Genomic DNA, 22,614 nt, shown 5'->3' on the forward strand with positions numbered 1-22,614 from the left:
TATGATATCTTATGTAGTTGACTTAAATTCTTTTGGATTACAATGGGAGAATAAGCTTACTTCACAGATTTATAGTATATTTCTTGATTAGAATATATAAGTATAAATATTTAGGTATTTAGGTTTATAATATGTTTCTTAATTACAATATTACTTACGTACAATACTTATTTGGTTATTAGAAAAGGGCAATTTGTATTTTTCTCAATTTAGCACTTTTAGATATGTATATAAAAATAACTTTTTTTTGTTAAAGACAATTTTTTTAATTTTAATTTTCCTACCAATTGAGATAAATATTGAGTTTTGGTAAAATTATATTTTTAGACCAAAAATGAGTATTATAGTATTTTATTTTGAGACATGATAATTTTTTAAATGTACGTATTGTTACTTTTGAGATATTAGGAGTATTATTGAGAAAGTTGTACTTTTGAGCAGAATAACACTTTTATTAGTACTTTTTTGCCAAGAGTTAGTAATACAATTGACTTGTGTTGACTATGTCAAATTTAGAGTGACTTTATTCCCAAACTCAGGTATTACTTATAACATTAGTTTTGGTATTTACATAAAATTTTAAATTTATTAGTTGAAAATTTTGCATTCTGAAAAATAAATTTATTTCATAAAGTATATTCGTGTTAAGTGTTTTGATGATGGTTATGAGTGTAAGGCCTATTTTGGCATCTCATGAACGTTTGTGATAATGATTTTATATCTAAAAGTTTTAATTATTTTAAATTTGTCTTTCACACGTTTACTGGTTTTAAGTTGGATTTATATATTTATATAATTAATGAAAACAGTTTAAGTTTCTTTGTAATTAGAGATGATATTCTATGTGTTTTATGAGTAGGAAGGACAACTAGTTATTTCCCATTGATTGTGGATTTATATTTTGATACAGATGGTGAACGATAGCATGATTACTACCGTGCGGGCTAGAAGTGTAAGAGTGGACACTAGGACCTTTTCTGCCATATGATTTCTTGTTTTTAGACTTTAAGACTTTGGTTTTGTTTTCCTTTAAAGGAGTTTTGTTCTGCCTTGATGTAATTAGGCTTAGCTCCTCTAAGTTTTTTTTTTTTTTTTTTTTTTTTTTTTTTTTTTTTTTACTTTTAGATTTATAAGTTTATATCGTTGTCTTTATTTATTTAAGAGTAAGTGGCAACTGTCTTAAAGGTTATTTCCGCAAACCTTTTTTTGTTACATTGACCCTAATTTGAAGAATAGAATTATAGTTGATCTATTAATTGTGTGAAATTTGGGTCTATGATTAAACCCATGCTTAATGAACCTTAGTTTAAACATCTTTATTTATCTTTTCAATAAAACGAAAGTTTGAGATTAGCATTAATTTAGGATTGAGGTTTATTTAAGCTAAATTCCTATTAGTTTAACCATATTAGTTTAACCAATAAAACGGAAGTTTGAGGATTAATATTAGCAAGGTTTTAAACCGATATTGATCAATAGAGCGGAAGCTTGAGATTAATTTGATGACGTTTAATCATGCCAAAGACTCAATTTCATACAATTATGAGAGTAATTGACTTCCATGTCAGAATTAGGCGATTCCCGACATCCTAGATTTACTTTATAAACATTATATTCATATCAACTGTCGTCTTTGCTTTAGTTACTAGTTTCATTTACATCATTTTAATTATTGCTCATAGTAGTATTAGATTTTCAACCCATTTATATTTGTTTGTCCGTATCTCGTGGTTATAAACAAAACGAATCTATTAACTCGCTTCCCTAAGTTCAACCCGTATTGCTAGACGTACACCGTGCGCTTGTGGTTAATTAAAATTTGCCCATCAGTCTTATTTATTCATAGCTTTTAATATGAAAGCTCATTAATGTAATTAGCCACTATAAATAGGAGGATCATATGCTCGTTGTAATCATTCACAAAATAGCCCTTTAGCCTATAAACACAAAGCCTTAATCTTCTCTTATTCTTTAAAGTAATTCTCCATTGTAAGAGTTCATGGAACTCCATTGTTATACTATAATCAGGAAATTACAAACCTTCGTGGACGTAACCTATATTGGTTGAACCTCGTAAATCTTTGTGTTCTTTTATTTGCATTTTTTATTTCCAGCAAAATAATGTTTTTCATTGAAAGCGTAATTTGTTCATCAAGTTACTTCTTACCTTCGATCTTAGTGATATCAAACTTTGAGTATTATTTCTTAGACTCTAATCTAGCTCATATTTCGATTGGTAATATAGCCAAGTTGTTGTTACAGTGTATTAGAATTTAATTGGTATTGACTTATATATATCGGGGGCTAATATCGTTGCGAGTGTATTTATAAGGGACTTTTGATTCTCTTCTTTAGACACCTACTTTTGCCTCACTCGACATAATTTATTCCAATAATATGTTATTTAGAATTTTTTATGTCTATGAAGGTAGAAATTAAGTTTCAGTTACCAAGTGAAGTCCATCTACGTCATATCAGCGCATAATAACATTTTATGTGTACGTCCGATCATTTGAGCTTTCACTTAGCTTGAAATTTTAACTTTTAAGTTTCACCTAGCTAAGTATAGAAGTCATCCGAGTCTTCGCCTAATTGAATTTTACTGATTTAAATTGATTTTTTAAAAATTTAATTGGTAGTTACAAACTATAATTGAATTTTACTGATTAGACTGTTTTGAATGATTACAATTCATTTATACTGATAATAACTAACTTTTACTTATTGCAACTGATTTTTAATGATTAAAATCGATTTTTATTAATTAAAACATATTTTAACTGATTACTTATTTCTAAAACTGAAAAGATAAATAATCTGTAAAAACATGATTTAATCGGTAAAAGTTAATTTTAATCAGTAAAATTAGTTATAATCAATAAAAATTAGTAAAAAATTAGTTTTAAAAGGTGAAAATTATTTTAAGAAGTAAAATTAACTTTTTGATTTTTTTTTTAGTTTTCAATTAGATGAAAACTAGACAACTTCTATTCTTGGCCAAAAGAAGTCATCATTAAAAATGAAAAGAATGACAACGTCAAACGAACCTAATCCAATTCCAACTAACTAAGGATTTTGGAGGGACGATGACCATGGCGACCTTTCCTCTCTCAACCTCATCTTCATCTCTTATTAATTCCTACACTTCATCACCATTTTCATCTGTCGTTTCTCCCTCTCATTTCTTTCCTCCGTTTTCCTCTCATTCTCGACGCTTTTCCAGACTCTTCGTTTCGTCGACAGGTATCTCCGACGTTCCTCAACAACGTTTCATCGTCGACAAATCTTCGCTTGTTTTATATGAAGCGGTTTCCGAGAACGAGCTTTGGGCTGCTGCTAATCTTCGAATTCGAACCTTTAATGAATTTAAGGAGGACTCTTTTGGAGTCGAGGTTAGTAATTAGCCATTTATTTTTCTAATTTTGTCAGCAGTTTTGTAGTCTAGAAACTTGAATGTTGCAAAACCTAAAAAATTTTAATCTATACTGCTGTTTTTGCACCATATTTTATTCGAATTTGGCTTATTTTATTTTATCTATTCGATAATCATGTTAAAACGGCCAGGGAAAATTTGTTAATCATTTGAGAATCCAAACGGAAATGACTCTTAACATTGCATATTTTCGGAGTTTTAGGAGCTTGATGCTTGCAGTATTACTGTAGTTTTGCTTGGTTATTAGTTTATGCCTTGACAACTGCTTAATTCATCTTTGGGCTTTATCATTAGTGCTTGATTTTTTATGTTAGGAGATTCAATGAATGTATATTCTTTTGTGGAAATCTTGCGTATTTACCGGGATGCATGAAGGCCGATATTTAATGTGAATATATTTTGGGGCAGAATTATAAAACTTATTCATGTTAGACAAAATTGGGTATGGGTATTGGCTTATGTTACAAATATGGTTTGAGTCAACTATTGTTTGGCTCATATGCTTGGAGTTTTGTCCATTGATTTGGAAATCATTTATAACCATGTTGTATGGAGAAGAGAATTGCTTTTGGATCAAGCCATTGATGTAATTCGTGGGCATGTGTTCCATGGTTAAAGCTATTGCGTATGACTTGGTGGTGTATGTTGAAGCATTGAGATTGTAAAGCATATAGAAGAGTATCCAACTGTCGAAGGCCTTCGTGTTAGTGTTCAAGCATGGCTTGTTGTGTAGAGCTTTGGCTTGATGTGGACGTGGTCCAAAAACACCTTGATATCTACTCGTTAAGTACTTCAATAAGCCTGAAGTACCACTATTACTTGAACGAGCAAATTAGCAAGGCGTCACTCATAAATTCTCCTTAGGGGGTGCTTGAATTGAGCTTACTCAACCAAGGACCTTGCTTTGTTGTTCAAATTCTGTCAACATTTTATTAGTGGCCTTTGCTACCTTCTAAACTTGAGCTTTATTTTAGCTACCTTGACTGTAAATATTATCTCTCTCTTATCTCCCACACTCCAAATTAATGTCGTTTGCACACAAGTACTATTTATTTTAGTTGGGCCAATGGTCTTTTTGTAGTCTTTATTATTCATCTGAGCAAAATTTTTGGCATTGGATTCTCTTTTGTAATTTCTAATTACAAATTTTCAAGGTTGCAACATAGTGCAAAAATAAGGTCACATTGCATCGCATCAATGCATTATTATAGTTTTCATAAACATGGAATTGATTTTTCCCGCATTGTAAAGGTTTAAAAAATTGAATTTTTGGATGTTTCGAGGGATATCACATGCTTTTTAATATTTAACGTTTTAAACTTTTATATCTCGTTTTTTTAGTATTTAGCGTTTTATGATAACCGCATTACTCTCGTTATCAAATCACCTTAATGCATTTGACACTAGTGTTGGCAATAGTTGCATGCTATAACGTAGGTTTGCAAGTGTTTTTCTTAGGCTAAAATTTGATAAGGCTTATGATAGAGTGTACTGCAACGGCTTATATGGTGTTGTGGAAAACTAAGTTATCTTTGTTTTTAGAAGGGTAGTTGTTATACTTGTTTGCTTTTTTCTTGGTGAATCTTCTGTTTTGAGATGTATGATTATGTGTGACAATGTGACTTTCTTTCCATGTGCAATATGTTGGATGCTTTTTTGACTGTAGGTTTTTCGGTGATAGATGAAGCTTTTACACCTCTCTTAAACTTGATGAATGACATTTTACCATTTCCCAATTGAAAAATTAGAAAGTAAGAATTGCATTGTTTTTTTTTTTTTTTTAAAGGATTAAGAGATTAAATTGCGAACGTTGAGGCTTTGCTTTCATTTAATAGAATTACAATTTGGGAACTAGTAAAAAACAATCAGTTATAACTAGTTGGCATTATCCTTAGAGGAGGGCAACTTGGGATTCAAAGTAAATGATTTTGAAGTGTTTTCTAAGTCTTCAGTCTTTGCATCCCCCCTCCTCCCCTTTGAAATTATAGTTTTAGTTCTAGTTAATTTTCTTAATATTGGTCAAATCTATAAAGTTGATTAAGGGGTTTTCAAGTTCTTTTTGACAAAATTATTGTCTTGCTTCCTTAAAGGATTCATTTTGCAAGTTAAGATTGGTTTATTTTCAATTCAACAATATCTAAGTGATTTTGCTAAGCTTCACAATTTTATGTGTGAGGCTTCAAACCAAACTCTTTGATTAGTCAAACTTCTTTTCAAAACAAAATGTTATGACATAATAAGATAAGGTGTAAAGATGTCTTCATGTTTGTTTAATTGGGAGTATTAGCCCACTATCATAGGACAAACAGGAGAGCTCAGACCGAAAGTGGCTCATGAAAATCTTATCCCGATCGGAAATAATGGAAGATGGAAACCCGTGTAAGCGAACTACTTCACGAATGAAAACAACAGCTACGGAAATGGCATTAAAGGGATGTTTCAGCCCAATAAAGTGAGCAAACTTCGTTAAGCGATCGACTACCACCAACACAGTATCATATCCTCCGGACTTTGGTAAGGCCTCCACAAAATCCAACGTGATATCTTCCCAAACCTGAGTGGGGATTGGTAGGTGTTGGAGAAGGCCTACGGGCTGTTGATGGGACGCCTTTTGTTGTTGCAAACAGTGCATTTTCGGACGAATTGAGTTACCGTTCTCCTCATCCCCTCCCAAAACCAGTCTTCGGCTAATCGGAGATAGGTTTTATATTCGTTGTTGTGGCCTTCTATCACCGTGGTATGATATTGTAGCAGTAATTTCTCCACCAATGGGGATGTAGCAGGGATAGCTACTTTTCCTTTGTACAATAAACACCCATGATGTAATGTGAAGCCAACCACCCCTTTTCCAGTGTCATGTAAGGCAGCGCATATCCTTCCTAACTTCGGCTCGTAGTGACTCCCAATCAACCCAGCAAGTTGATACTATGGCGTTAAAGTGTGCTTGGTAAATGTGTGGGTGGTGTGACAAGGCGTCGGCAACTTTGTCGGTAATCCCAGGTCAATCCCAGGTCTAAACTGCACCTTGAAGTCGTACCCAAGTAACTTACTGACCCATTTTTGGTACTCGGCTCCAATTTCCCGCTGTTCCACAATAAATCGTAAACTTCGCTGATCAGTTCAAACCACAAAATGTCGCCCAATCAAGCAATGTCTCCATTTTTGTACTGCCAAGACAATGGCCATTAATTCCTTCTCGTAGATGGACTTGGCTTCCCCCGGCAGACCTAATGCCTTGCTAAAATAAGCGATGGGATGCTTATTTTGTGAGAGGACAACTCCCAATCCTTTCCTCGAAGCATGCGCTTCCACCACAGAAGGTATAGAAAAATTTGGAATAGCAAAAACCGGGGCAGTGAGAATTATCGATTTTAATTTCTCAAAAGCTGCTGTGGCCATGTCATTCCATCGAAAATTGTCTTTTTTGAGCTGGTCCGTTAAAGGAGTTGCCAATTGAGCATAGCGATGAATGAATCGGCGATAGTATCCTTTTAGCCCCAAAAAACCCCGAAGCTCCTTCAAAGTCTTTGGTGTCGGCTATTCTTGAATTGCTTGAACCTTCTCTGGGTCCATGGCTACACCGGCTCCAAAAACAATATGGCCTAAGTATGCTACTTGAGTTTGCCCAATCGCGCATTTCTCGGCGTTGGCGTACAACTGATGCTGTTCTAGCAACCCCAAAACTTCCGACAAATGTTGGGCATGTTCTTCCAAAGATGAGCTGTATATCAGGATATCATCAAAGAAAACTAACACGAACCGACGGAGAAACGGTTTAAAAATCTTTTTCATCAAAGATTGAAAGGTTGCGGGGGCATTGGTAAGCCCGAAGGGCATGACAAGAAACTTCTAATGGGCGTCGTGAGTCCGAAATGCGGTTTCATGTACATCCTCCTCCTTCATCCGAATTTGATGATACCCGAATTTCAAATCCAATTTCGAAAACACCCTTGCACCACATAGTTCATCTACTAACTCCTCAATGATTGGAATTGGAAATTTGTCTGCTACTGTCTCCTTGTTCAAAGCTCTATAATCAATACAAAATCGCCATGAAACATCTTTCTTTTTCACTAGCAAAACGGGACTGGAGAAAGGACTTCTCGAGGGCTGTATTATGCCAGTATGCAACATATCCGCCACTAGTCTCTCAATTTCTGCTTTCTGGATGTGCGGGTATAGGTAAGGTCGTACACTAACTGGGTTTGACCCACTTTTTAGTGTAATTTGATGCTGTTTAGAACGCAAGGGAGGTAGCCTAGATGGAATTTTAAACACTCCAGCAAATTGCTGTGTAACTAGTTGCAATGGCTATGGAATAATCATCAGCATGTCCACTGCTCCGGTTACTTCATTTTCCTCTTCTGTCAAGCTAGTCAACTCTGTTAACACCCCTCCTCCTGTTTTTCTAATTACTTTCATCATGGATTTTAGTGTGACCTTGGATCGTTCTAAGGATGGATCACCTAGAAATAGTACCTAACTTTGCCAACCATTCGATGCCCAGAATTACATCTGCATGTCCAAGCTCGAGTGGTAAGAAATTTCCATTGATACAAATGGCCCCTAAATCCAATTCTGCTTCTCTACATCGTCCTTTCCCATTGCGAGTTTCCCCCGTTTCCCGCATCACTCCAAACTCTTCGGTGGGCTCTACCCGAATACCGAACTGTCGAACAATTTCTGGCGATATGAAATTATGGGTAGCTCCAGGATCTATCATCACCACTACCTTACTTCCCTTAATTTTCTCCTCGAGTTTCATAGTTCTTGGGTTATCAATAACCACCACCGAAAGTGAAATACCCACTGTCCCTAAATCTTTGTCGTCTCCCTGTTCATCTTCCTCCTCAATTTCTCCGTCCTCCTCTTCGCCATCTCCCATAATGAGAACACTCAATTCTTTCATTTCGCACATGTGCCCCACTCGCCACTTCTCATCACATCTTTAACAAAGGTCCTTCGACTTCCGATCTTGGAATTCCTGGTTAGTTAGGCGGCGGGTGTTGTCATGGGTTGGGTTGCGGTTGGAATTTGGTTGGTATGTGTTTGGGTTTGTGTTTCGCGGGTTGTTTGGAGTCTGATGGGGATGGTAAGACGGGTTTGGGATAATTTTTGTTGGTCATTGGGTGAGGGTTGTGTCTGGGGTAGGTATTAATTTTCTAAGGGTTATTAGGTAAATTTCGGCCAGGCCCATTTGAATTTTATAATAACCCTAAGGCACACAATTTCTCCTCAATCTTCACGGCCTAATCTAAGGCCTCATCCATATTTGTTGGGTCCATAAGCCTCAATTCAATTTGTATTTTCCATTCCAAACTCTTAATGAAATTTGCCAACAAACATGATTCAGTTACCTCAATTCAGTTTGTATTTTCCATTCCAAACTCTTCGATTGATTGATTGAGAGTTAGTGTGTACCATTAGCTAAATTGGAACATTTCTTGTAATTTGTCATTCTAGGGCATTCTACATTGTAAAGCAAGCAATAGTTGGAATGATATCTCCATTAAGTAATTGGCTCTCAAATATTTATATTGTTTGGTTCGGATTATAAAAGACTATAGTGAAATGACTCGTTAAATCTTGTGCTATATTTATTTATTTATTTATTTGAAGTTGGAAATGGTGTTTGCTATGAAGGCCTAAAGAGTCAATTGGAAACAAATGCATACGATTCCCAAACCTAGTTGGTGAAAGGTTTTGGTATCCACTTAATGACACTAGGATAATGGATAGTTACTGAGAACCATGCAACTTTTATAATAAAGATTGTATCTTTATATGCATACTAATCCTATAAGATCCATATATCGTTTTCTTCTATGAATTAAGACCATGAAAATGATATTCTAACAACCTTGCATGTCTTATTATGATATGTTTATGTAGATTCTAGACAAAAAAATCGACATCCATAGTAATTAAGTACAAGGGGCCAATAAAGAGCTACTCTTGTATGAAGATGGAGATATCTTCAATTACGAGACAAAGGTGTCTTCATCTTCACGGGGAACTGCTTCCACGAAGGGAGAATCACCTCTCATGGAGGGAAAGATGTCCTATAAAGGGATGAATAAACATTGTTAAACATTAAATGACAAAAACATGAACTACAACAAAAAAGAGTCTTATTATCAGTGTTTGGCCAAATGAAAGCCAATTGTTTGGATATTTGAATAGGAGAGAAGGGGAGAGGAGAGGAGAGGGAGTTAAAGAAGGCTTCATTTTTGCAAGTCTTACTGTTTACCCAATAAATATAAAATCAATTTTTTTTTGCGAAAACTGAAAACTGCAAAGCAAGAATCTATGAAGCTGAGATTTGAGATGAACTTTTTCTTTTTTTTTTTTTTGGAGTTAGCATAAGAATGTTCAAAGAATTCCTTTGAAATTTATATGGTTATGGTTGCATTTAATTTGAATCAAGTGAGAGACATATAATTCAAGCATGTTCAAATGGATGGATACTATATTGCATCTCCCAAATGGTTTGTCACTCATGAATAAGAGAACAAAAAGTGGACTAACACTATTTTTTTGACTTTTTCCATGGTGGCATGAGTTTGGGGGCTTTGATGCCTTGGACAACTGAAGATTGCATTTAATCTTTGAAGCACTGGTCTGGGGAATTTCATGGGACATAGATATTTAACTTTTTAACATGTGTAAGTCCATCTTGTTTGGATTTTTAAATGTCATGGTCAAATTTAAAGCGGTCCATCTACCATAGTATGTAACTCATTTGAAATAGGTTATACTATGGTCTTCTGTTTTAATGCCTCAAAATTTTCTTGTTGTCCATACTTCTCATTTGGGTGAAGAGACTCCCTTCTAAGAAAAAGTACTAAAACTATATTTCTTGTTGATATCCTAATTTATAACAAAGTAGTTTATAATTATGCCTGTGCTCATTCATCAGAATTTTCTTATTTTTTTGTTTGAATTGGTATGTTGAACTTTGTTTAAATTGCTAATACTTCGGTTCGTTTATCAAGTTTTATAGGATCATAAGAGGCACCTAGTTGAGCGTGAGTTTGAAGCGCTTAAAGAACGTGTTGCTGGAAAGAGGGAGGGTTTCAAAAAGGTATCTTGTATAAATGCCTCCCTCCCTTTATCACATATATCAGCCTTGTCCAGAGATCTTTCTACTACATGTAAGGTATTATAGGTTTCTTTCTTATTGGTTTTCTTTATTTAATTGAATTTTTTAGAATGGCAATTACCCATGTGATACGTTTTACTGATTGCTAAAAGCTTATTAGTTGCTTTCGGATCGATGTTACCGGCTTATATGCGCTTTTTCATTGTTTACTATCTATGTGAATTGCTTAGGGCTAATTCATTATCAGTGCAATATTAGTTAGCGAACTCTACATATGAGAACCCTTTATCAATGATTTCGAGCAATAAAATTTCAGGACTTATTTTTGTCTCAACTATAGTCCTCTTTTAAGCTGTGAACAGTGGAGAGGATGGCCTATCCTTTACAGTCAATAAAAAGCGCTCTTGTACTTGGTGAAACTGAAAGTAAAAGAATCAAATTTATGTATGGAAAGGGAATCACATTTATCTATGAGGAAGGCTAAATGAATATTTGTTCTAAAAAATTGGTGTATAATTTAATTTTCATTTTGACTATTACATCTCAACATCTTAGAGTGTGGAGGAAGATGTATTACTTGGAACCGGTGCAATAGGAAAAATTAAGCATATCAAATTACAAACAATTGGTAACTATGTTACACTTTTGCAACGTAAACCCAATTAACACATTGGATCAAACCTGTTGGGTTCAGAAGGCAGAATTTGATACTAACTTCTACTTTCAGTTGCATGAGTTTGTCATGAAGGGCTGGGAAGGGGTATAATAGGAATTAATCATAAATAATGTTTAGCAATCAGTGAAGTGGGGGGAGTAAAAGGTAGATAATTAGTATAAATAGAGAGGAAGGGGAGGGAATTAGGCATTCATTCAAGTAATATTTTTAAGTGGAGTTTAATACTCTTTTGGAGAGAACAAGCCTCTCGAAAGCTTGTGTTCTATCTTTTATAATCATTCTTTGTTTACATTCAATCTTTCGTTATACATTTACATTTTACATACAAATTGTTACATTCTTATACATTTTGCTTTGTCAATTGAAATCTTATTTCTATGGCCAAGTCAGTCCATAATAGAGTCCTGTTGATTGCTGCTTTGTTGGAATTGCTTCTGTACAGCTGCTTGTCAAAGCTCAAAACTCCTCTAGATTACAGGAATACAAAACATGTTCATAAGCTTACATTAATAAACTGTTCGGTTTACTGCAATGTAATTTGACTAATAATTTTCTGGGAGTGGTATATGTGAAGAATTCTAATGCCTTTTGACTTTACTTAAATTGTTAAATGGTTTGATCTATCCTCAGGGTTGTGGCAGCTATGACTGGGTGGGGTGAGTCTAACCATGAGAAGTTGATGGCCTTTGATAGTTTAATACACTTTCTCTTTAGTCTTTGAACATGATTGAATCAATTTCGACTATCAATATTGTTTCCTTTTGATTGTAAATAGGATATCTCCATTTAAATTTTGAGCAAATAGCATGTTTGGAACTACTCCTTTCACTGTGCTACATGTTTTTCATCTTCAGTTATTGATTAATGTCATGTAATTCACATTGAAGGGCGCCTTTAGCCTTGGCCCTATGGTAAGTGTTTACATAAATAGAGAGATTGTTACTAATTGATCCTTAATATCCCTCATCCCATGAAGTTGGTGACACTTGGAAAACAGCATTAAAGGAAACATACTGTGGTGAACCAGACCTGGGACAGAAGATTAGAGAAGGAATTAAAGAAGAAAGAGATGAGAAAAGAAAAGAAAAGAAGAGTACAGACAGAACATTAAGTAAGAAAGAAATTAGTACAGTAGAAGAATAAGGGAAGATTGAGAGTATATTTTCATTGATGATGTAACCAATTATTACATATGAGTATATATAGGCTGTTCAAGCTATAAACTTGCTGCCAAAATTAACTTGGTTACAAAAGATGCTCATTCTTGAATACCCTTATCATAATTCTGTTATATCATTCATCCCCCTTTGTATCCACTGCCACCTCACCTCTTTTTCCCTTCCTTTAATATACCAAAATACCCTTGGAATGTTCTGCTGGTATGACACATACATTCATTGGTTGTCTACCGATTATAAACTCACAAGTCACATATGCGTTATTTATGCTTGATTTGATTGCAATTACAACAATATTTTGGCATGGCTTATAATAGAAAATTTTACTATACTTCACAACAATTAAGAAGTGTACAGCTTTTAGTAAACAATTTGCATTATATTCAAAGTTTGTTATGCTGTGTAATATATACCTTTTCAGTTACTTTTGTGATCAATGACTGAAATCCTTATTTTTAACAGTTTTCGGATGACGATGGATTTAAAGTTGTGGTTGGGTCTCTTGACCTCAATCAATGTCTGAGGCTTCCCGATGAGATGACAGGGATGAGGCCGCAGGTATCTTCATATTTTATTTTTGGGTGAAACACCTCTTGTTCAAGTGAGAATACATACATCGTGTTTCTTACTCATGTCTAATTCTTTTATATTTAAGGCAACAATCATTTACTTGCAATGAGCATTAGTGTCATAGTTTGGTTTTCTTTAACTGTCTCATTATGTATGAAATATCTTGCTATATGCAAAATGTATCTGGATTTGCTACAAAGGGAAAGGAGGAGTTGGAATAAAAAGGAAATTGTAATGGTTGGTTGGTTTCTTGATTTTGAAATAGATAAGGAATTTAAAACAGTGTGATCCAGAATTTGTATAAATTCAATTTTTAAAAGCTACTTAAACTAAATATTGAACTATCCTACTCTTCCTAATCATCACGTTTAGTTGGATAGCAATGACATAGTTGATATGGGTGAACTGCTAGCAAGACGTTTATTTTTGTTGAATGAAGCTAATCCATCCTCCTAAAAAAGGGTGTTTGCCATTGACTTGTATATTAATTAAAATTCACAAATCCATGAAGGCATAAACTGGTTACCAAAGTGGTGCCATGTTCTTTTGAAGTGCTTGGCTTTCTTTTTTTATGCATCACTCTTTTTGCCCAAATTTTCCTTATCTAAACTGGTTACTATTGTCTTTAGTTTGATAGTTGTGAATTGGAAATGTGTTGCCTAATATATAAAGGGAAAATTTGCTCAAAATAATCCCAACTATCACTCATTGGCCAAAAATAATCCGAACTATCACTTTTTTTTTTTAATAATCACAACTATGATTACAGTTTTTTCATAGCATACCCCTCCCCCTTGTTACCGGTTACAATAGGTAAAAATGAATTTAATTTCTTTTTCCTTTTTTTTGTTTTACTTTACTCTTGAATTCAGTCTTCTCCTTCAAGTGAATACTCAACTACTTCCTCATTAATTCCCTCCATGATTTCTATCTAATTCTTTCCCAAATCTTTTCCTCCCCAAATCAAATCTTTCCCAAATTTATGTTTGTTTCCATGTAATGATAATGGATTGTTGGTCTTAATATTATGGCTGTTTTTATGTAATTTTAATGGAATATCTACAGTAATAAAATGTTGATTGAAATCAAATGAAATGTTGGTCCAAGACTTATGGCAATTCACTGTGCTACTTAGCTTTGCATTTTCAACTTTGAGTGATGTAACAAGCACTTCCATAGTCTTCTTCTTTTGCTTTAATTTCTGGATTTTGTCAAGTAAAGCTCCAATTTCAACCTCTAAGTGTTCATGCTTGTCAATCTCGTTTCCCGATTTTTGCACTATTGCTTAAATTTGTGCTGCTAATTATATAAATTTGCTTTGTGTTGCTCCATTATGTTTTATTTATTTAGATATTATTTTTCACTTCTAAATTACTTTTTAAGTAACGGTAAATACTTAAATTAGGAGAGAAAAAGTTATTTCAAGCTCTATAAGTAATTAGGTAACTAATGAACATATTCATTAACAATACATACGAAATTGATTACCATTGTAGTCTTAATCATACATTTAAAAATATATGCAGAAAGTAAATAATAATAAATAACTTGTCGCCAGAAGTGTGACCTAGTCTGCGATAAGCGCATCCAACTGTTCCCGGGACATCGTAACCGTTATAAAAATCGTAATGGAAATTACATTTTGCACCGTGATTCTGACAGCTTTATTGCTTTATTTGTTGCATTCTTGGATCATCTCGTGTTTATGCCTTATGGTGTTGCATTGGCTATATGGCTGTCAAACTTACTGAGTTATTGATCAGTGCTAATCTTATTTAATCATTTGGTAGTTTATGCCTTTATGCTATGTTCTAAGTCTTCTACCATTGAATTTTCTAGGGTATTGGAGCTGATTTTGCGAGGGCATATTTGAGCAACGTTTGTGTTGCCAAGGAGTTGCACAGAAATGGATTGGGTTATGCACTTGTCTCAAAAGCAAAGTCTGTTGCTGAAAAGTGGGGTACGGCCTATGTACTTAATTATTACCTCAATAATTCAGTCTTAATGCATATTTATAAAGATTGTCATTCAATGCTATGATAGTTTTGGGAATATTAGGCATTAGCTGTTGAATTACGAAATGACTTACCTAGCTCCCATTATACTTGAGCCTCTACTATACATCTTTTAGCTCAAATGTTTGGAGGATCAGCCTTAAATTCTGCTTTTCAAAATCTTTGGTAATTTTTACGAGACTTGAGAGTGAGATGATCAGCTGTCAATTCACAAGTCAGCTTGTCTTGGGGTTGATGGGTGTTGGACATTGGGTTAGAGCCACTAGTCTCACTAGCACAGAGTTCTGTAAGCCCTACTCACCAAGTGAACAAAAATTAAGCTTTTGGCCTTCCTATTTCCTGTAATGGAAGGATTCGGTATACAACTTGTCTTACTTAATCTTTGATGTCAGATTACCTATTTGCTTGTTCCCATGCTGCAAGTATGAACCTAACTTATATGACTTCTAATTATTATTTTACTTGGAGAGCTCATAATTAAATACTTCATGCGTTTTTTATATTGACACTATTCACATGTTTTGTTTTGATCGCCTTTAGTAAATTAGTTTTAATAAAAAATATAGTCATGTGAGATTTTGTTGTACTCTTCCCAAAATATAGTTTCAACAAGTTTACTTTTTAGAAATTTGACTAGTGTATATTTGGAAATATTTGAAGTTGAGCATTGACATGCATGTTTTGAAAAGTGTATCTATTAAAAACAAATAGAGTAGTATATAGCATAGTAAAAATTCCAAATGTCGTTGCGATTGCGGTAACGGTCGCGATGTTGCAGTGCGGCACGTAGCGATGTTACGACTCATTTTATGGACATCACAATGTGAATTGTGAACTTAAAAACAATCATTTATTACAGTATTTTAAATTTTCTGGAACATATATTTAAATTAAAGCTATAATAGGCCTTTTAGAACCTAATACACTTCAAAAATAAGATAATTATGGCTAATTTATATCAATTGTTACTCCATGATATTAAATCAAAGGTCACATAATGGGGTTTTGCGTTCGGTAAGCTCAAACTTCATTGTAAAAAGGCTATTATGCAACATAAAGACCTCATTTTTTATTCCATGATACTCCCTCTTATCACTATTATTGTTCGTTTTGATTTTGGCACATTTGCCATTGCACTATTTCAATCCTAAAATGTCTATAATTGTGTTCGAGTAAAAAGTATAACAAGTTGATATTAATGAAATTTACATTAAGACCATTAAACAAGATTCCACTTGACTATAGTTTAACTTCTAGATTAAGAATAACATAAAAATTAAGATGATCAATGAATAGTATCCAAAAAGCGAATGAGACAATACTAGTGCATAGGAGGGAGTATATAGTATCAACCTCTCACCTCGCTCATTGTGTAAAAATGAGGTTGCATTGTATCATATTGACCGAGCTATAAGTGTTTCCAGATTTACTGATCAAAGTCTACTTGCATTGCAAAGTTATAAAAAACCGCATGTTTGGTTGGTTTAAGAAATTTCTCATTTTTGGCCAATATTGAGTGATATGCGAACCACATCACCTTAGATTTAAAAAGCGCGCCTCGCTTTGCGCCTTGTGCGCTTTGAGCTCATGCTCGGCTGAAAACGCCTCGGCTAGATGAGGTGAAGCCAACTATAAGAGACGTGCGCGTTGGGCGCCTCGATGCACTGCACGCCTTGTGCGCCTCTTTGTTGAGTTGGGTAATCAACTTATGTTTGTTTGTTCGAAAAAGAAGTAAAACTTGAAACTCAAAATTTACTTGAATATGAAGTTCGAAAAATCGTTGCTTCTTTAAGAAAGACAAAAAGCTTGTGAAGAAAAAAAACTTAGGGAATTCTTCGCATTCTCATAATAATAGTTTTGTGCTAAACTGGTGTTTACCACAAGAATAATTAATGTTTTCAAGCTTATTGATACTAAAATATGAATATCATGTTGTATATGTTTTATAATTGATTTTTATGCTTTAGCGAAAAAGTGTGCCTCGCATACAAAAAGCTCTCACCTTCGCCCTGCGCTTGGTGCCTAGTCTAAGGGCCTTAGCGCCTCGGTGCACCTCGCGCTTTTCAAAACTAAGCACATCACTATAGCTACCACATCTTAGGTTTTCTTGTCCAATCTTTTATCTCATTCTGCTGCATCAGCTTTCTTCACCTAGGGATTTTGCATTTCGTTCTCCTATAGTGTGTGTGTCTTCTATTCTGTGATTTCAAAGATAACAGTGCACCTGTTTCCATTGCTATAAATAATGAGATATTGGTCATTCTCTCCCAGGCATAACTGATTTGTATGTTCATGTTGCTGCTGATAACGAATCGGCAAAGCAGTTGTATTTGAAGAGTGGTTTCATCCATGAAAGCGATGAACCTGCATGGCAGGCCAGGTTCCTAAACAGACCAAGAAGACTCATTCTTTGGTTTGGTTTGCCAAATCCATACGACTTGTAAACTGCAACCTAAGCTTACTCTTTTATATTGATTATCTTATGATGTATCTGATTTTTATGTGTATATCTGAGGAGAGGCAATATGTTTTTCTTTTTATAGCCTTACTGTATAGTTCAGATTACATTTGTATATGATATCAATATAGGCAGTTCCCATAAGTTTTGGGATTTGTTGCATCTTTGTTATGATGAGTTGGTAGTCTCGGTTCACTTTGCTCATCTTGTTGTTGCTTTACATGAAAGTCTCGGTTTACATCTCTTCCAGATTCAAGTATTAATGATTTTTTGGAGATTACTGGCTGTTCTTCGGTTGGTAAAATTCGTGTTTTTCCGAACTTTCAAAGATAGGGTCTTGCCAAAGGGTTTTAAAAGTATACCACATTTCTGTGTAGCATCCGAAACAATATTACTGAGCCATGTTGTTCAGCCCCTTGATTCATAATTTTATAGTGATGCTACATGCATACGTATTATGCTTAAATAATTTCACAATGCTGAATTTGAAAATTTGAATTTCCTAGTCAGATTACCGCACATCACACACGACTTAGGTTTCCTTCTCAGATAATTAACTCTACAGTGATACGCTTCCCTATAGTAATTCATTCAGAGATCCTAAATCACTCAAATTATTCTTCCTGATTCTTTTCTTTCATTGTGGCCTTGAGCTAGTACTGCCTCATTATCGAAGTATAACCTTCTTAATTTGGTTCTAGTCCTTTGAGCAACTTTACCCTATCGTGTTGAAGTCTGAACTAAACTATACTGATTGCTTGAACAACCTATGCCTGTACGTGATGGTGTGTTTGCTCCTTGTTTCTCCCATTTCAATATGAATTTGAAACAAATGCTTCTACCCCTAATGGTTTAGGATAAATCGAATTCGGCCTTTGTTGTGTTTTCTCAGATTTTTTTCGTAACCAATAACTTGATCTTTGTATATTAAATTTGACTCTAGCTGGGTGTCACATAGGGAACTTCGGTGTGTTATGAAAGCAAAGGTCTTGATCCAAACCTAAGCACCGCTATCACAGGCATTCGTTTTGTCAATATCTCACTTTGTTTTTCACTTTTTTGTTGTTGTTAAGGGTTTTCCGTTGGGAAAGTACTCCAAACTTAAATGGAACCTCTCTAGTAAGTTTGATGACCTGTGGATAGATTACAATAAGATTGAATTTATTGTTAGAACATCATTCCTAGTTGCAGCTCAGCCAAAAGCCCGTTTTCTTGGGTCTATAGTGTTAATTATACATAAGACTCTGACATTTTTCTTCTCCTTAAATGTGACACTGTGAGTTATTGTAATGACTTGTTTATCAAGCTGGGAGCACACAAAAGGAATCACACCAAATGCAATCGGTTGCCAGCAGTTGGGGTCGAAAAGAAATGGATTGGGAGGAAACCCAAAAAGTGCCCCAGTAATGCAGTTATCTTCACAGCACTGCCTTGTTCTCAAATCAATATAACATATAGGTATTGCACGTATTTTAAGTAAAATCCACACGCGAGCCTCATCTTGGATTTATTCAGAAATGGAGGGAGTCATTATTCATTAGCACGATATCCTTCATTCTTCTGTAGTTAGAAATCTTACTGCATGTCATTTTGTCATTGAACCGTACTACTTATTTTTTTTGGCTCGATTTTATTCATCAAATAAATTTGCTTTGTTATATAACAAAATGTATTAATCTCATTCCATGATTATTGTTTGTGCATTTATGTTTGTTATTTATAATTCTTTGGTTGATGTTATTAGCATAGCTACTTACTATGTCTTGTCTTGCTATTTGTTATGCATGTAGCGTGTTCTGGTTTTTTTGTTTTTATGTGCAGGTCATCTCGAGCTAAGGGTCTCACTCGTCACAACCTTCTTGTTTCTTTTGATAAGGGTATGGTCTGTCGTCACTCAATTCTCTCCACAACCTGATCTTAATTTCTATAAGCGAGATGTACTAGGTATGATGATAATACACGAATCTCATTCCAAATGTCTTCATCACTGTCATTGCTCTGGCTTCCTTTCATAGGTACTTTGTTCATCTCCATCTTATAATAGAGTAGCAAGTTCTTAGACACAACTTTTGTGTTTTCTAAATGCTTACAATTGTGATATAGTTTGATTCTAGTTTGACTGACCGGGTCTATTAACAGTTCTTTTCTTCATTAAAATTTTAAAACATTTCATACGAACAAACGAGTGTTGAGTATACCACAATGGCACAATAGCTTTGACATTAGCACAAAATCAGTGCTCCAAATTGGGTACATCAAATTGCCCACTGAAGTAACTCCTACCAATGCGGGATAAGTGAGTCGATGTAAACAAGGTCATGGGATTTTTTAAGCAGGCAACTTAAAACCATACACTGGTTACTGTTTCTCGATTTTTTGACTAAATTTCAGAGCTAGATGTATTTACAATCTGTTTATCAACTTTTGCTCTGGACTATTATTGCATGGATCCTAGCTTGTGTTATCATGGAGCTAAATGCCTATGACTACCATGGCCAGAATAAAGAGCTTTTTCAGAGGGGGCTACATGTTTATTTGGGTTTCTTGTTTTTTTATGCCTCGACATGCTTATATCAGTGTCTATGCTGGCTTTCTTTCTTCCAGTCCTTTCTTTTGAACTTTCTTTTTCCTTTTTTTTCTGACAAATATTGTCTTTATTATGCTCAAACAATAAGCAAAAATACTTTTGTCCTTAAGTTGGTAGTGTGATTTTTCTGCTCAATTTTGGTGTCTGTATCTGGGAATGATTATTCTGCTGGATTCAGGGAAGTTGACAGTTATTGTTTTGTGCATTTGTCACTGAAACTGATAGTATACCTAAAAGTCTCCTGAGAGTTGTTTTGTTCGTTTGGCACTAAAAGATATTTTTGTTTATTGGTCCATTATTAAAAATGTCCAGTATCTATGCCAAAATAGATGACTTCTGAAAATTGCTTGTGGCTCCTTAATATGATCTGATGTTTGTTTATTTTAATTTTTTTGTTTTTTTGGATATGTTAAAAAGTGTATAGCTTTTCATGGGAGATAGCCAGATAGCCAGATGGGGACTTGGAAAAGGTATAAAACATAAACATCTTGGGTTTGTGAGCTCCGTCCAACTTTTGATTTTGGATTTGGATGTTAGAAAATTTACAAATGTGAGTTTCAGATTAGATCTTAAAAAATCAATTGAGGGATAATAATATAGAATTTTAGAGATTTTTCTCTTCATCATTTTTATGTAAGCATCTCAACATTGAAACAAGTTAACGTAAGAATTGAAATAGCTGTGTGAGACACTTTGATTAGAATAGTTGGGAGTATTTTCTAGACCGTTTATCAAATTTAAAAGTTAAATCGTGTAATTTATAACCTATGTGAAAAGAATTGAGTACTTCCATTATTAGAAATCTTAACTGCCTGTTATTTCGTAATTGATTTCTCCTATTCTTCAGTTCAATTTCCGTATTTGGGTACATTACATTGTCAACTAAAGTAGCCCCTACCTCTAAGGGATAAGTGAGTCCGATATTGACTAAAGTAGCTCCTACCTCTACGGGATAAGTGAGTCGGATATATACATGATCGTGGGATATTTTAAGCGACTTTAATCATACACTTATTCTCGACTTTGAGAATGAAAATAAAGAGCCAGATGTTTTTATTATGGACTATTGTTGCATGGAACCTAGCTGTGTCATCATAGAGCCACAAAAAAAGGTCTATTTAGAGGGGGCTACATACTTATTAGGGTTTCTGCTTGTTTTTTATCCTTCCAGTAAGGACAACATGTTTTTGTGCATTTGGCACCAAAGTTGACACATAGTATGGAAGATTATGAAAGGATCAAAAGATTTTATGATTTAATGGTCCATTATTAGCATTGTCCTGGGAGGTTTGTTATTTCTTGTGGAACCTTTTATAGTTTGGAAAGGATAAATATCTTAGGCTTTGATCTTTCAGATATTTTGAGCTACAAAATATCTAGGCTTGTTATGGTCGGTCCAACTTTCAGATATTTTGAGATGGATCTTTGAGTTTGATCAATTGGAGAAAGATATTTATGGGATAATAAAGGAGGCAAACAAAAACTGATAATAAAGGTGTAGTTAAGTTTATTAACAATAGGATAAGAATTTTAGATCAGGATGGGAACGTTAAGGATTGATGGAGGCAGTGTTTTGATGAGATAATTAATGGAGAACAAGAAAATGCTATACGATACAAGGAGGCACAACCGTCACTCCCATTGAAGTAAATAGAAACAAATAAAAAATTAGAGTTGAAGGAGCTTTGAAGAAAATGAGACTAAAAATGGTAGTTGGGCTATATGGTATTATAATACCTATTCGGCCCGTTTGGCTAGTTATATACAATGGTGGTAATGAGAATGATTTATAGTGTAAAATTTCATCAAAAGTTTCATTTCATTCTCATGGTAATGAAGACATGAAACTTTGATCATAAAAAGGTTTTTTGTTCACAAATTTTCATTACCACCTAATACCGCGTCCTAATGGTAATGCATTGGAATGAAATTTATGGAAAAAAAATGAGACGACTGAAGTTGGACAAGCATGGCTATCAAGGTGGCAAGAGATTTTTTAAATAAAATTACACTAGTTTTCATTCCCATTACCACCGTTTAATACATCCTACCAAACGGGCCGATTGAGTTATGGAGATACTTAGAAATGATTAGAGTAGCTTGGTAAACCAATCTATTTAAGATTCGGAGGGGAAATAGGATACAGAATGGATGGTAAGAAGTACTCTAGTAATCATGTACAAGAATAAAGATAAAGACATGTCCAAGATTGCTCTAACTTTTGGAAAATAAATCTCATGAATCATACTTTATGAGAAAGGGTTATAATATGTATGAGGAGATATATTAGCATCTTAGAGAATTAATTTGAATTTATGTCGTAGAGATCTACTATAAAGTTGTTCATCTTATAAGACAAATAATGAAGTGTTATGGAGCTAAAAAAAAGTCATATATAATTTTTATTGACTTGGAAAAAACATATAATAAGGTATTAAGAGAATTACTTTGGTTAATAAGGACAAAAAGGGTATTACTAATAAATACATTCATTAATATAGTACAAGATATATATCAAGAATTAAAGACAAGCGTCAGGACATGTGGAGGGACAATAGAGTATTTTCAAAGGCTCAGCCTTTGATACATACTTGC

General features: G+C 34.2%; 1 protein-coding gene across 2 annotated transcripts; it reads left to right on the forward strand.

The window, feature by feature from the left end:
- The first annotated feature begins 3,008 nt into the window (after window positions 1–3,008).
- On the forward strand, window positions 3,009–17,594 carry LOC130823169 (GCN5-related N-acetyltransferase 7, chloroplastic). 2 transcript variants are annotated; one of them, XM_057687794.1, is made up of 5 exons: window positions 3,009–3,392; window positions 10,437–10,592; window positions 12,852–12,947; window positions 14,799–14,919; window positions 17,246–17,594. In XM_057687794.1, the coding sequence occupies exons 1-5, from the start codon at window positions 3,087–3,089 to the stop codon at window positions 17,416–17,418; spliced, it is 852 nt and encodes a 283-aa protein (XP_057543777.1). In that variant the 5' UTR covers window positions 3,009–3,086; the 3' UTR covers window positions 17,419–17,594. The 2 variants fall into 2 exon arrangements, with proteins under 2 accessions (XP_057543777.1, XP_057543778.1); XM_057687795.1 differs by having other exon boundaries at window positions 3,022–3,392; window positions 17,299–17,594.
- The last annotated feature ends 5,020 nt before the right edge of the window (window positions 17,595–22,614 follow it).

The sequence above is a fragment of the Amaranthus tricolor genome, chromosome 9, assembly GCF_026212465.1.
Source record: "Amaranthus tricolor cultivar Red isolate AtriRed21 chromosome 9, ASM2621246v1, whole genome shotgun sequence".
In the NCBI taxonomy this organism is placed as follows: Eukaryota; Viridiplantae; Streptophyta; class Magnoliopsida; order Caryophyllales; family Amaranthaceae; genus Amaranthus; species Amaranthus tricolor.